This window comes from Plecotus auritus (assembly GCF_963455305.1).
Source record: "Plecotus auritus genome assembly, chromosome: 14".
Lineage (NCBI taxonomy): Eukaryota > Metazoa > Chordata > Mammalia > Chiroptera > Vespertilionidae > Plecotus > Plecotus auritus.
Window position 1 is genome coordinate 9,131,114 of NC_137780.1, and position 15,781 is coordinate 9,146,894.

The 15,781-nt window shown below is 42.0% G+C and overlaps 1 protein-coding gene and 1 long non-coding RNA gene across 3 annotated transcripts in view; one reads left to right on the forward strand and one right to left on the reverse strand.

The window, feature by feature from the left end:
* LYPLAL1 (lysophospholipase like 1) overlaps positions 1-13,320 on the reverse strand; it is a 64,854-nt gene extending 51,534 nt beyond the window's left edge. For both annotated transcript variants that reach the window (XM_080651157.1, XM_080651156.1), the window contains exons 1-2: positions 13,190-13,320; positions 7,025-7,124 (exon numbers count right to left, since the gene is read on the reverse strand). In XM_080651157.1, the coding sequence (XP_080507283.1) occupies positions 7,025-7,124; positions 13,190-13,283 (194 nt within the window). In that variant the 5' untranslated portion in view covers positions 13,284-13,320. The remainder of the gene's footprint in view (positions 1-7,024; positions 7,125-13,189) is intronic.
* Positions 13,321-13,398: 78 nt separating this feature from the next.
* The window catches only part of LOC308238810, a 428,511-nt gene continuing 426,128 nt past the window's right edge, over positions 13,399-15,781 (forward strand). The window contains exons 1-2 of the long non-coding RNA XR_013959622.1: positions 13,399-13,504; positions 15,085-15,174. This is a non-coding gene — a long non-coding RNA (uncharacterized lncRNA). The remainder of the gene's footprint in view (positions 13,505-15,084; positions 15,175-15,781) is intronic.

Below are 15,781 nucleotides of genomic sequence, written 5' to 3' on the forward strand. Positions count from 1 at the left end.
CCTATTAGAAAGAATGTATGCACCTCTATGTTCCTCGCAGCATAATTTACAATAGCTAAGATCTGGAAACAGCCCAAGTGCCCATCAGTAGACGAGTGGATACAAAGCTACTGTAATCAAAATAGCATTGTACTGGCACAAGAACAGGTATATAAATCTATGGAACAGAACAGAGACCCCAGAAAGAGACCCCAAGCCATTGCGATCAATTAATTTTTTACAAAGGAGGAAAAACATACAATGGAGTCTAGACAGCCTCTTCAATAAACGTTGCTGGGAAAATTGGACAGATATATGCAGAAAAATGAAACTAGACCACCAACTTACACCATATACGAGAATAAACTCAAAATGGATAAAAGACAAATGTAAGTCGTGAAACCATAAAAATCCTAGAAGAAACCATAGGCAGCAAAAACTCAGACATCTCTGGTAGCAATATGTTTATGGATACATCTCCTAGGGCAAAGGAAACTAAGGAGAAAATAAACAAATGGGACTACATCAAAATAAAAGGCTTCTGAACAGCAAAAGAAACCATCAACAAAATGGAAAGGGAAGCCACTGTATGGGAGAATGATACATCTGATAAAGGTTTAATATCCAAAAATATATAAGGAACTCATACAATTTAACAAATGGAAGATGAACAATCCAATTAAAAAATGGGCTAAGGACCTAAATAGACACTTCTCCAAAGTGGCCATAAAAATGGCCAAAAGACATGAAAAAAATGCTCGAAGTCACTAATCATCAGAGAGATGAAAATTAACAGACAATGAGATATCACTTCACACTTACCAGAATGGCTACCATCAACAAATCAACAAATGACAAGTGCTGGCGAGGATGTGGAGAAAAGGGAACTCTACTACACTGCTGGTGGGAATGCAGACTGGTGCAGCCATTATGGAAAGCAGTATGGAGTTTCCTCAAAAAATTAACTCTGGAACTGCCATTTGACCCAGTGATCCCACTTCTAGAAATATATCCTAAGAAACCCCAAATACCAATCAGAAAAAACGCATGCACCTCTATGTTCCTAGCAGCATAATTTACAATAGCTAAGATCTGGAAACAGCCCAAGTGCCCATCAGTAGACAAGTAGATAAAAAATCTGTGGTACATTTACACCATGGAATACTATGCAGCAGTAAAAAAGGATCTCTTACCCTCTGGACAGCATGGAGGGACCCGGAGAGTATTATGCTAAGTGACATAAGCCAGTCAGAGAAAGACAAATATCACATGATCTCACTTATATGTGGAATCCAGTGAACAAAATAAACTGATGACTAAAACAGAACCAGAGACACAGAAGCCTGGAACAGACTGTGGAATCTCAAAGGGAAGGCGGGGGAGTGTGGAACACATGGAACACAAGATGTTCTTCTACGATTGTCTTCGTTTTTAAAGTCTTGAATTTTTCTGGAGTATGTGTGTGCAAGAAGTGACTAAGGGTTCAAGTTAATCTTTTATATGGATAGTCAATTGGGCCTATTAAAGAAAAAAAACAAAACACCTTCCCTCACAAAGGCAAAATTCCATCTTTGCCATTTAATTCTAAAGTTCTGAGTTAGCTAGTCTCTCTCACCCAGGTTCTATGAGAGAATTAAGCCCTAATGCTTAATACATACACTATCCTATCTAATAAAGAGGGAATATGCTAACTGACCCTCACGCTGTCACAAAGATGGAAGCGCCCACAGCCGATAAGGAGGGAATATGCTATTTGACTGCCACACCCTCAAAGATGGCAGCGCCCACAGCTACAAGATGGCGGAGCCCAGTCCCCTCAGCCCCGCCAGGGCGGCAGGCGCGCGGGCAAAGCCAGGCCCGCCCCCAGGCAGGCCCGGCTGCTCCACGTGCCTGCCTCGGGAGTCCCCCAGTCCCCTCACACCCCCCAGCCGCCCAGGGCTGGCCTGAGGCGCAGGCAAGCCTCGGATGGTGGCTGCCCAGCTGCCCAGGGCCGCCCAAGGCTCAGGTAACCAGGGCCAGCAGAGGCTTGCGCTGCCGGCAGTGGCAGCACCAGAGGTGTGATGGGGCGTTGCCTTCCCCTGATCGCCTCCCACCCCTGAGGGCTCCTAGACGGTAAGAGGGGGCAGGCCAGGCTAAGGGACCCGGCCTCTAGTGTATAAGAAACGGGCTTCTCTCCAATGCATCTGGAATGGTGCTAGTTCCATACTATCCTTGGGAAAACCAAGAAAATAGTCACTCAAATCATTTTTTGTTCTGAGATTCAGGTGAAGAACATGAGCTGAGAAGGCTCTATTCTTGTTGTGGCTATTCTACTGCTCTACCTACCTACACTGCATTAGGGTCCTACTGACGACATTTCAGTAGTTTCCCTGTGTGCTCCGAGGGGGTAATGTAGATCCCCTCTCCTACCATCAGCACCACCAGGCTCTTTCCAAACTTGTCCTGCCTATTCTCAGGCATCCATTCTTCTTTACCCACCTAAAAAATTATCAAATAGTCAATTTTAAAATAATTTAAAATAATTCTCCTTAAAAAATTATTGTGGGGTTTTAATGAATCTTGCATGATTGCCTTGGAATTTGCATTTTATGGCAAGGTCTGAGAGGGAAGATTTTTGCAGACTAGTTTCTCTCAGGACTGGCCCATTCTGATCCTCATCTAAGGGTCCTCCTGCCTCATTCATAGGCTCTCAGTGGTGCAGAGATCAAATCCTGCACTGGCTCGTACTGTGGCTCCAATGGAGCCTAAATTCTCTCACACTCCTGCAACCCTCCTGACCTCAGAAGCCTCTGTTCAAGAGAGATAAATAAATTGGAATCAGAAGGGGAGAGAAGATCGAAAGCATTCAAGCCTATCACATCCCAGAATCCTTTTCTCAGGATTAACTTTCTTAAAGTCCTCTGAAAATGAAGGCAGGTACTTTCCACGTAGTATCAACGTCACTGCCAGACAAAATGAAATTCCAGACTGGATTCAATTTGTCATGAAAACCACAGTGATCTTCTGAATGAAAACTGAACATATCACTCACTTTAAAGGTGAATTCGACGGTTTTTCTCTTGAATTATTTTTACTTCCCTTTTCATTTTATTCTGCTCTTTCTCTAAGTGTTTGTCTGTCTAAGCACTTAAAAAAGGATGATATCATAGGCTAAGATATGAATCATTCTGGGAACTCAGCCATTAATAGAAAAAATGACATTCATTTAACTTTTTATCTCTGACAGTGCCTTACTTAATTAGGGATTGATGCTCCATGGAGGTGAAATCCAAATGTAAGTTTTACTAATATGGTTGCTTTTGATTCTATTACCTAAGAAAATTAAAATTCTGTTCAAAGAAGATAATTGGTAAAATTTACTGAGGCAAGAAACACTTTAGAACTTTTCTGTTGTGAAAACATAAGAATAATTCTCTTAAGATGTTAGAATAACTGTTAAATAAAGCATAAAAGTAAAATTGTTTTTTAAAACAGCTAACAAACTGGTACATATGTTATACTCATTTACCTTCCTCAAATAAATCACTTTATTAGCTGGTATAAAAGAGCTCAGACATTACCACAATAAATAAATATGTTAGGCAGAGAACATCTGTGTGGCTTCTAAATCAATCAATCAATTAAACTATTACACACTGGCAAAATATTAAGCTGGAATAAAATGCCCAAAGTTAACAGCAACAAAAAAAGAGTTGACATTCAGCCTGATACCAAGTTCTGTTTTGATCTGCATTCCCTAAAAGTCATAACATCCAAAGTTCATTCATAACCTTTAAGATAATATCATCTGACTCAGTTTTCCTCTCTATCATCATTTCACGGTGCTTTCCAGTGTCCACATTCCCCTCCTGCTTTCCTTCAAACAGGACAGCCCGTTACTGATCCGAGGTCTCTGCATCTGATATTCCCCTAGCTGGAATGCTCTTTGCCACATCCCTGCATGGCGGGCTCAACTCAACTGTCACTTCCCCAGGGGAACCATCTTTGACCCTATAATTTATAGTATATCTCCCTTCCATCCTATAATGCAGACATATAGCCTCCCTATCCCATTATCCTACTTAACTGTACAGACTGTATCACTATTTGAAATTAATACACTTAATTTCTCTCTCTTTTTTTCTATTTCTGTATGAGTTCCCTAAGACTGGGGACTTTCTTTCCTACAGGGATACCCCCAGTGCCAAGAACGAGTATTTGCTGAATAATGGATGTCAATAATCATTTATGTCACTTGGATAATTTGTGTCAGGTAGAAATAAGAAAATATCTAAAATTATTTTGCTCTGAATTTCTTTTCACTTTAACTCTTCTAAAATCCATATTCTAATTTCTAGGAAAAGGTCAAATTTTTCTTTTGTTGCTTTTTCAAAAAAGAACATGTTTCTAAGAAAACAAGTTTTTACATACTAATAAGTATTTAAATATGCTGTTTGAAATACTTACTAAACAAGTAAAACTATTTCTTCAAAATAGTTGTTTTGGACCTAAATCAAAAGTGCCTAATACTGTTTTGGAACCATGTTTAATGAAAAATATAAACATGCAATTCATGTGAAAAAATAGTGAATAAAAAGTAGAAGCACTATGCAAAACTTATAAACTTAAATTTTTTTTAAAGCACCAAGAGAAACTACATATCATATAAATTATTAATGGCTTGTTAAAAAATTGTTATTATTTTTAAAATGGAAATTCTAATAGTAAACTCAAACCAAGAAAACCTCTAATTACAAATACAATTAAAGTATGCCACAGAAATAAAAATATTTATTGAGCACTTCAGTTAAATAGAGTCCAAATTAATATAATGAAAAAATGAAGCAATATTTTCCATTTAAAACACAACAAGCTAATTGCTGACTTTTACTTAATATGCCCCTAACTGAGCCGATTAAAATCACCTATTAAGTAAGACTGAGGAAAGGAATACCTTATAGCCAAATGGCAATTTACAATTTAATCAAAACACACTGATATGCTTTAATAGACTATAGTGGGGTAAATATAATATGCTACTGTTCTCCTCTTTAAATTCTTTCAAGTATGTGTAACTGTTGAAAGCAAATATCATTATCTTGTTTGATAGAGTTTTCAGTTTGCAGATGACATACATATGACAAGTATAACATAAAAAGGGGAGGATAAAGGATCTTGTATGGCTGTAAGGTTTCTATATTTTATGTAAAATGATTAAATAAACAACACTAAATAGGTAAAAGCTTTGATAAATACCTTATACCCCTTAAGCAATAAGGAAAAAATTAAGAATAGATAAATGAACATGGAGTATTAAATTCAAATAATCAAAAAAAGAAAATGGAAAGAGAAAAGCAGAAAAAAAGACTTAAAAGCAAACATATCAATAGTTACATTAAATCCAAGTGATCTAAACAAATACTTAAAAGACAGAGACTATTTAGATTGGTTAAAGAAAAAAAAAAAGTCCAAATAAATACTGTCTATAAGAAACCCACATTAAGTATAATGATATAGATAGGTTAAAAGTAAAAAGATGAAGAAATACATACTATGTAACACTCCTCAAAGGAAAGCAAAAGGATGGAAAAACAGTATAACATAGGAAGGCATATATCCTATCTAATAAAAAGGGTAATATGCAAATTGACCATCACTCCAACACACAAGATGCTGACCCATGTGGACACAAGATGGCTGGCACAAGATGGCCAGCAGGGGAGGGCAGTTGGGGGCAATCAGGCCTGCAGGGGAGGGCAGTTAAGGGTGACCGGGCCAGCAGAGGAGGGCCGTTGGGGGTGACCAGGCTTGCAGCGGAGGACAGTTGCGGGGAGGGCAGGCCAGCAGGGTAGGGCAGTTGGGGGCGACCAGGCCAGCAGGGCAGGGCAGTTAGGGGTGACCGGGCCTGCTGGGGAGGGTAGTTGGGAGCAACCAGGCCTGCAAGGGAGAGCAGTTGGGGGGACCAGGCCTGCAGGGGAGCGAAGTTGGTAGGGACAAGGCCTGCAGGAGAGGGCAGTTGCGGGGGACTGGGCCAGCAGGGAAGGGCAGTTGGGGGCGACCAGGCCTGCAGGGGAGCCGTTAGGCGTTGATCAGGCTGGCAGGGGAGTGGTTAGGGGGTGATCAGGCTGGCAGGCAGAAGCAGTTAGGGGCAATCAGGCAGGCAAGCAGTTGGGAGCCAGCAGTCGGGCATCCCTCGAGGGGTCCCAGATTGGAGACAGTGCAGGCTGGGCTGAGGGACACCCCCGACCCCGTGCATGAATTTCATGCACTGGGCCTCTAGTACACTATATTATTAAACAAAGTACATGTCATGTCCAGGTTTTAGTAGGGATAAAAATTCCTATTTTATAATATAAAAGTAGCTACTAATGAGGAAGACAATAATCCCACACAGGCACACACCTAATAATATCACTTAAAAACACACCCAGAGAAAGAACTAAGGGAAGGAACAGATTAATCTATAATCGTAGTTGGAGATTTTAATACCCATTCTTCAGGACCTAATAAAACAACTTTGGAGACTCTAAAATGGCGGTAGAGTAAGTGGAAGCTACTCTGACACTCTCCCAGGACCAAACTGGAAATACAATTAAAACATAGAAGAACCACCAAATTCGGCGGAAGTTTCTCTGGAGAGAACCCTGATAACCAAGGACGGGAAGTGGAGACTGCCAGGACACTGGTAGGAAGTGCACAGATGCGAAGGGGTGGCTGGGCTCCTCCTGCACACAGCAGCGGCAGGTCTGGAGAATCTCAGCTGAGGGGGAGCAATCTGCAGGGCTAGAAGCAGTGGAGTCCTGCAGGCCACGCTTGCGACAAAGTTTAAGATAAGAGCTCCAGAAAATGCTTTACGAAGAGGGAATAAATTACCTCTCAAAACTTGGCCCAATAGTGTAATTACTAAATAAATAAATAAATAAATAGTCTTTTAAAAAAGGTATCCCAATTTAAAATATTTAAAATATAGAATTAAGCTTAAAGAACATCTAGTCAGTACATCTATAGTGTATGTATGTTGTATGCCAAAGAGCTATCCTGAGCATTGAGACCAATTACTACTTACCTGGCAGGAGCTGTTGGATAAATAATTTTTATGTGCTGGAATGTTAAATCTTGATTTAAAACCTGCTTGATCCACTTTCTCAAACCTTGTCCAGAATCACCTGATGAATAAAAAAAATCTAGATTAAGATAAAACATTTTGACAATACAGTGTATTTAAAAACAGTCTAAAACTTTCATGTCATAGAGAGTATGGGACAAGGAATAAAAAAAAAATCTCCATACATAAAAATAACTGCAGAAACTGATTTATCAATATGAACTGATCAGGCATCAATAGGTAGAAATAATTTTGATAACTCCTAATTCCACCATTGATCACTTTAAAGACCTTACTTAAGCTTGAGTTGTAAGTTTCCTCATTTGTTTAAAGGTTATAATAGGAACACATAAATGAAGTAAATCAATTTTTCTAAATAAAAGTTCTATTTTTTTCTGACTTTAAATAGCCATTTCTTATCTTTACTCTTAAAAATAGTTAATTCCTAAAGTGCTTATAACCTTTTATAGTTGGAACAACCTAAAACTATTGTCTTGGTTAAAATAATAAAATCCTTCAAAAGGGGTATTCAGCATGTTTGTATTTTTAAACTCAAGAAATTAGAATTTAACTATGAGAACATGTTTACATGACCTAAAATAATGATTATATGTTCCAAGGCTAAAAAAATCACCAAAATTCATGCAAGAATAAATGTATGTTTATATCCATTAAAAAATGAAGGAAATATAGCCCATCTTATACTGTCCTGAAGAGGAAACTTAAACGGTAACAACTTTAATTTCTTAATCAATCAATTCAGTAAGACATCAATTCAAAAAACACCTACTGAATACATATTAATGTGTCAGGCACTGTGTTCTCTGCTAGAGGCAGTGATGGGAAGGTGAGGGGAGAAAGTATCCCTAGCCTCCTGGAGTATGAGTTTAGTGTTAGAAACAGACATTAGTCAAATAATCACCTACATGTATGTGAAAGACAGGTAACCACTGCAAAAACGAGATGTGTGGTGCTGCCAGGGTTTACCGTCTTCAGAAAGGACCCAGTTAAGGAGTTCAGGAGTAACTTCACTGGAATACAAGCTCTGCAAGGTTCACTCTGTGTTTTATCCACTGAGTCATTTGTTCACTTAATGCTTACAACAGGACTGACACAAACCGGGCATCCCGGGTAGTTGTTTTTTTTTTTTAAATATATATATATTTTTTTTTACAGAGAGGAAGGGAGAGGGATAGAGAGCTAGAAACATTGATGAGAGAGAAACATCTATCAGCTGCCTCCTGCACACCCCCTACTGGGGATGTGCCCGCAAGCAAGGTACATGCCCTTGACCGGACTCGAACCTGGGACCTTTCAGTCCGCAGGCTGACGCTCTATCCACCGAGCCAAACCGGTTTCGGCCCGGGTAGTTGTTGAATGGTGTGAACTCAAATCTACAGGACGGTGGAAAGAGCATCTCAGATACAGCGTAAGGCAAACAGAATATCTTCCGTTGGAAGGAGCAGTATGACATCTAAGAACTGAATAGCAGTGAAAGGAAGAGCAGTGAATGCGAGCTGAGGTTAGAGACACCCATTTAAAAATAGCTGGAATAAAGAGTTTGGCTGGCCTTTGTCCCCAGTTCCTAAGAAAGAGGTAACCTCTAAACCCTTAGAATTTCCTGAGCGATTAGAGTGTCTTTGTTATTCATGGAAGGGCCCGCAAACCACAGGATAGTTTCACTAAGATGACTCAGGGTGGGAGCTGGCCAGCCAGAAAGACCAACCATGTGATTAGAAGGTTGGGGCTTTGAACCATATGATATCAGTCTGACCTCCAGGGAATAGAGGAGGCTGGAGATTTGAGTTCAACGCCAAATCAATCATGTCTATGCAATAAAACCCAAATAAAAACTCTGGATAAAAGTTCAGGTGAAACTCCCTTTGTGACAATATTCTTTTGAGTATTGTCATACCTCAGTGCTGGGAGTTAATTCATTACTGAGGATGACAGAAGATTCAGGTTGCGAACCCTCCCAGGCTTTCCCCACATGGCTCTTCCTTTGGCGGGTTCTAACTTGTATCCTTACGCCATAATCAAACTGTAATTATGAGAAAATAAACGAGGCTAGAGAAGCTGAAGGAACCTGACAAATCCCGAGAGCATAGAAAAGCTAGACATACATTTTGGCAGGAAGGTGGCTTGTTCTAAGGATCACCTGGGAAACTGTGAACACAGAACGGAAGGACAAAGATGTGGGAGACCAGTTAGTGGGATACTGTTCAGATGACAGATACTTAGATGAGCGAAGCAGCAGTGGGGTATACATAAATAGGAACTGGAGATATTAGGAGCTAAAATTAACAGAAATTGGCAAGATATGGGGGGGGGGGTGTCAATGGTGAAAGGTTGCAAGGCTGACAGTGAGGCTTTTGGCCAGGACACCTGGTGAACAATATAGTGCAGAGACAGGAAATGCATGGAGCAGCTACTCCTTATTCCTGTTTTTTTGTTGTTGTTGTTGTTGTTTTTCATAGAACGTACTATCCCCTACTATATATACATCCTCCACTAGGACGTAAACTCCAGGGGAGCAAGGATTTGTTTGCTTTGTTCACTGCTGCACGCCCAGAGCTGAGACAGTCCTTGCACAGAGTGGCCGTGTAATAGATATTTCTTCAATGAGTGGATTATGAATTAGTGATTGCTAAGCTATTGGAGAAACATGTCTTGAGCTCAACTGTGACCTAAAATGGAGATACACATTTGTGCTTCCTGTATTTAGGTAAAAATACAATCTGTGGGCTTATATGGAGGTTAGCCCAGGGAGAAAAATGTAAGATGAGAAGAGGACCTAGGACCAAATATTGAGGAATCTCAACATTAATAGCCCGAGAAGGACGAGTCTGCAAAACAAACCAGAAGAAGCAAACAGAGGTAGAAAGAACCAGGACAGTGTTTCAAGAAAGCTGAATGCTGCTGACAGTTCAAATAAGAGGAAGACTGAAAAATGACCATTGCTTAGCACCACTGGCAACTTTAAGAGCCAACCCAATCAGCTGGCCAAGGAAGGCTCGCTGAGATAGGCAGGCTGCTACTCCCTGGGCCCAGCTGGCAGGAAGCCAAGACCTTCCCTTCTCCTACAACCAGTCATCACCAGACTGAAGTATACTGCTGCCTGTAACATCTATTTATTTATTTTTGGCAGGGGGTGGGGGTGGGGGCAGCAATTAAGTTTTTCTCCCTTGTTCAAACATGAACACTAGCAAGAAAGACTATCCTTTCCTGACCTCCCCTCACTGAACTGCTAAAGAAAAATACCCCTGGGTGGAGATATCACATGGTACTGAGACATGTGACACATGAAGAAGCATGTAGTTACACTGCGCAAGCACCAGAAAAACCTCGCCTCTACATCCTTAGCCGTCACTTTCCCCACCTAAGCCCCTTTAAAATCCTCCTGCCTTTGTTCGAGGAGCAGCCCGTGTCCTTTCCCTTTGTGGTGCTTACTTGTGCACAAGCAAACCTACGTTCTCTATACTGGTTTCTGGTGAGCTCTTTTGATTTCTATTCTGGGCCATAACAAGAACCCAGCGTGAGAGTGGCAGGACTCTCACCTGAGACCTGGAAGGCCTAGGTTCAATTCGCAGACAATGTACCAGGCTCTGCATTCGTTTCTGGTGATCTCTATCCTGGGAAATCGCAAGAATCCAGGGTTTCAGTGACGTAACACCACCGTGGAGAAAGCAAGACGTGCACAGTTTGGGCCTGCATGAACCTTGTACCTTAGTGCGGAGTACAGACATTAAAATAGGTCATTATAAATATCATGAATACCACTGAACTACAGTGTCTTAAGGAAATATATAACAGTGTATTCATGTAATCTGGGAGGCTGAACAAAGCTAGTTAACTATCATTTATTTCCATTGTCCTGAGAAAAGGTACTTCTTTGGTATTTTAGTAGCAGGAAAGGCTCAAATTGATTTCGTTTTATATAACTTCCACTCCCTCCCATTCATTCTATGGCTGCCATAAGTATTCCAGAAGAGAACCTCAAACTCTTAAGATTAAAACAAAACAAAACAGAACAAAACACCGGAAATCTGCCTCTAAATACTTTTCATCAACCTTGAAAAGCAAAGCTGAATGCTACAAAACACCATCCATCCGCCCAGTTGCCAAGTCCCCCTTTTAAAAAGCCAGCTCCTTATTCCAGGAGCATGGTAAAGCTATTAAAACTGGTTTACCCATATTTGGATTCACCAGAAGCCAAACATCTCCTATCCCATAACCACATATATCCAAGTGTAATGTAAAATCATACTCCTAATAAGAGTTTTATTCGCTAAATGGAGCTCTAAATGTACAGAAATTGAATTTTAGTTGCAAAATTGGCAGAACTCGTTGGATAAATTCTTTAAGTACAAAGGGAAAAATATATATATACACACACACACACACAAATACACACACACAATGGACAACGCAGAGCTATATAGTTACAAGTTTTCAGAGCTACAAGTTTCGGAGCTATAAAGTTACAAGTTTTTAAAATGTCATAATCTGAAACTGAAAAAAAGTAAGAATAGTTCATTTAAGCAAACTGGCCCAGGGAAAAACAACAACAACAACAAAAAACAGAACAAAAGCCTAGGAGTGTTTCCTAAAAATACTGTAAAATAATTAACTTATTAAAAGGGAATTTCTGGGTGCTTATACATGAAGACTCTCGGAGCCCTGAACAAAATTAGTAATAGTCGCCTAGCTGTTACCTTAAGACACCTCACCTTCTAATTGTGCTGTTATCAGTCAGGTCTTTCCCTTTAAACGTTGTTGGCCCTTTTCTATTTCCACAATGAAACATCCTCGTTCAATTTCTGTGTGAGCGTGTGTGTGTTTTCACCTTCCCTCTCCAGAACCCCGATCCCGGACCCAGAGAGTTCTCTGGTCAAGTCCCCCCTCCTCCACCACTTCAAGGGGATAACCTCCAGGTGGCCTTGGGCAAGCTGTTCCACCACCTGAGGCTCGTTTCCAAAAGGACAAGCCTTCGCACCAGGCCTCCCCCCCCGCGCCTTGCCAAGCCCCTCCGCTATCCAACCACCATCCTCTTGAAGCCTGAGGACGTGAGTCTCAGCTCCAAGACCACTTTCCTAGACAAATCGGATGATCCCTTCGTCTTCCAAAAGCCTGAAAAAGGCCAAACCACAGCTTTCCCCTCGCAAGTCCCTCGGCAGTAAACCATGCACCATCTTGTGAGCCCGCCCCCTCCCTTCACAGCTGACTCAAACTAACTGAGTTTTTTGTTTTTAACTGTAGGTAGGCCCCCTTCGAACACTGGGTGCATCTCATTTCTTAAACACACACCTCCCCCCACCAAAAAACAAACAAACAAAAAACCCAAAACTAAAAACCATTTCCCAAGAACTTACCCTGGGCCAAGCACTAGGGACACAAACATTAAAACAAGGGTCCTTACTCCCGAAAAGCTCAACATCCAGAGGGGAAGACAGACATGCGTGTACATGACAGAGGCGTTTCAGAAACCTACAGAATCAAGGACACGATACCAAAGGCAGGTGGACTTGGCTTTGTGCTATACCTTGGGGTGCTTGGTGACAGGAAGGGGGGTGAAGGGGCTGGGGAATGGAAGGGGAGGCAGGAAAGAGATCATAAAAATTATTTACGTTAACTGGGCGTCTCAATTGCCTACATCACTGTGGGAGGCTGGAGGGAGACGTGGCAGGTAACCCACTGCCGCTGAGAACCCCAATCCCTAATGGCTGGCCCTGAGAAGTAATGTCTTTGTCCCTGGAAGAGGACTTACCTCACTAACTTGCTCTGTTTAAACTCGGGGGAGAGGAATGGGGGCTGGTAAGGGTGCCAAGGGACACGTGTTGTGGACGGAGGGCTGGACACGTAGGCCGGAAGCCAGGACGCGGGGCCAGTGACCCCAACAGAGAAGAAAGGAAGGCAAAGGGGGACGCCTGGGGACATATGACTACGCTGCCCGTGTGTCCACGGGCGCGGGGCTACCGAGGGCAGCCACCCTCTCCGAGTCCACCGGGCCCTAGGGCGGTGCGGGGCCCCGCGCTTCCTCCGGCGGGGGCAACACTGGGGGTGGGGGGGGCGCGGGGAGGGTGTTTCCCAAGGGGCAGGAAACAAGGACGTAAAACTGGAATCCACCTGAGCCGTGTAGGAAAATGAGGGAGGCGCTGTGCCTCCCAGCCGGCGACACCACGCACCGCTGCAGGCGAACTGACCCCGACACGACCGCCATGGCTGCAGCCACGACCCGAGTGCCGGCGGCCCCGCCCCTCCGGCGTCCTACGTGCCCGCGCACGTACGCACGCCGGGCTGGGGGGCGAGGCGTGCCTGAAAACGCGCATGCGCGACAGGCCTGGCGCTGTCCCGCCTCTGGGTCAAGTCTGCAGCCAGCAGTTCTATGGATGCTGTGAGTTCGTTTTTGCTAAGAATGGTTTTATAGAGGAGACAGCTTCGGTAAGGGCAAGGAATATGTATATATATATTTTTTTTGCTGTAGGATTTTAAACTGAAATCCTAAACTCAGGACTTTTTTTTGTTTGGGAATATATCGGTGTTCTTATGTTTAAAGTGGAACAGGTATCAACATATATTACCTTCTGCTTTGGAGCTTGAACAAGATGTAGCTACCTAGCTATTTATACTCGGGGTAAAACAGCACTCTTTGTATAGTTTTTAAAAAATAGTTTACAAAGCAAATCTAATTTAAAGAGGGACCATTTCACAGCCATGGCTTATTGAAAGAAATGGAAAATAAACGTAGGCCATGGTGTGGAAAACTTGGAACCCCTCGCATTGTTGATGGGATTGCAAAGTGGTGCAGCAGCTACGGAAATAGTTTGGCAGTTCCTCGAAAAGTTAAACAGAATTACCATATGATCTAATCATGTCACTTCCAAATGTAAAGGCAGAAAGAAAAACACAAAGAATATGAAAGCAGGGCCGCAAACATACGTGTACACCAGTGTTGATGGCAACATTATTCACAATAACCAACCCAAATGTCCACCCATGGATTAATGGAAAACAAAATGTGGTATAGACACACAATGGAATATTATTCAGCCTTAAAAAGGAGTGAAATTTTGATACGTGCTACAACATAGGTGAACCTTGAAAACATTACGCTAAGTCACGAAAGGACAAATATTGTGTGATTCCACTTACATGAGGTACCTAGCGTAGACAATTTTATAAAAGACTGAAAGTAAGGTAGTGGTTACCAAGGCCTGAAGGTAGGGAAGAATGGGGAGCTACTCTTTAATGGCTCCAGCCACTGAACTATATACTTAAAAATGGTCCAAATGGATAATTTTTAAAAAATATATTTTTATTGATTTCAGAGAGGAAGAGAGGGAGAGAGAGATAGAAACATCAATGATGAAAGAGAATCATTGATCTGCTGCCTCCTGCACACCCCCTTCCGGGGATTGAGCCTGCAACCCAACCCGGGCATGTGCCCTGACAGGGAGTCAAACCATTACCACCTGGTTCATAGGTTGAGGTTCAACCACTGAGCTACAATGGCCAGGCCAAATGGATAATTTAATGTTATGTCTATATTATCATATTTTATAAAAGCATTCCTTCCCCCAAAATAGAATTACTTTCTGTGTAAATATCTAACCACAGACATCTTTTAATACTGAGGGCTGTAGCCCTAGCAGGTGGCTCTTTTCCTCGTGTAAAATTCTAAAGAAGCCAGTGGAACTGTAAGTGCTGTTAAACACCTGACTCCCATTCATTGTAGTCTACATCACATTTAAGCCATTACAGCTTACCTTTTTGGTTAAAGGTAACCACCCTACTCCCAAGCAACTGAGCTGCTTACCTCTCACACTCTATGCTGTCACACTGTTATACCCATGCTGTGGATGGGAAGCCACATGCCATTAGAAACCCAGCTCAAATAGGAGCTTTTTGAGTCCTTTCACTAAAACCTACAGAATTTGAGCTGAGAGTGCTCTCATTAAGGAGGACAGGATGGGCTGGGTTGAGTGCTGATGATGGTCTCACAACAATTCTTCTATCTCTAGATCTGCCTTCCCCAGGTGAATCTCGTTACCCTCCAAGAGCCAGGTGAGAAGAGGGCAGTGCTGTGCTCAGGCCACATGGAGATAAGCCAGGTAAGGCTTTAAATTCTACTCTTAGAACCCTGTTTACTACCGGAAAACCTTGCTGTGCATGACTCCATGCCTTTGAGACAGCAAAAAATCAGAAACAATTCCTTCACAGCTGTGTTTATTATTATTGCTAGTAATAATAATAAGCAACTGACATTCATTGCATATTCGAGGTGCCAAGAACCATCTTAAGGAAATTCCCATAAAACTCGGAACTATTGCTATCTGTTTTTGCCAGTGAGGCTCAGAGGTAAAGAACTTGACTCAGGGTCATCCTACCAGTCCTTTGTAGAGTCTGGACTCACACATAGGGCCTATCTGACTCCAGACTTTAGGTCCTTAACTGGTACCCACATTTACACATTCGCTCACAAAAATAAGATAAGACACACACCAACTATGTTATTTAAACACAAAAACAAAACAAAGCTTCTGGGATTTGGACTGTGGCCCTTTAGAATCTCTATCGATTAGGAGTTCCTGTGGTTCTTCAGATGTCCCCAATTCTCCTGGTGTTAGTTCCCGGTTTACTTCTCCATCACAATGACCACCTGTTTGAGCAGTACCTGAAGATTGGGATTCTGAGTTTCACCTTGAACTTGAGCCTTCC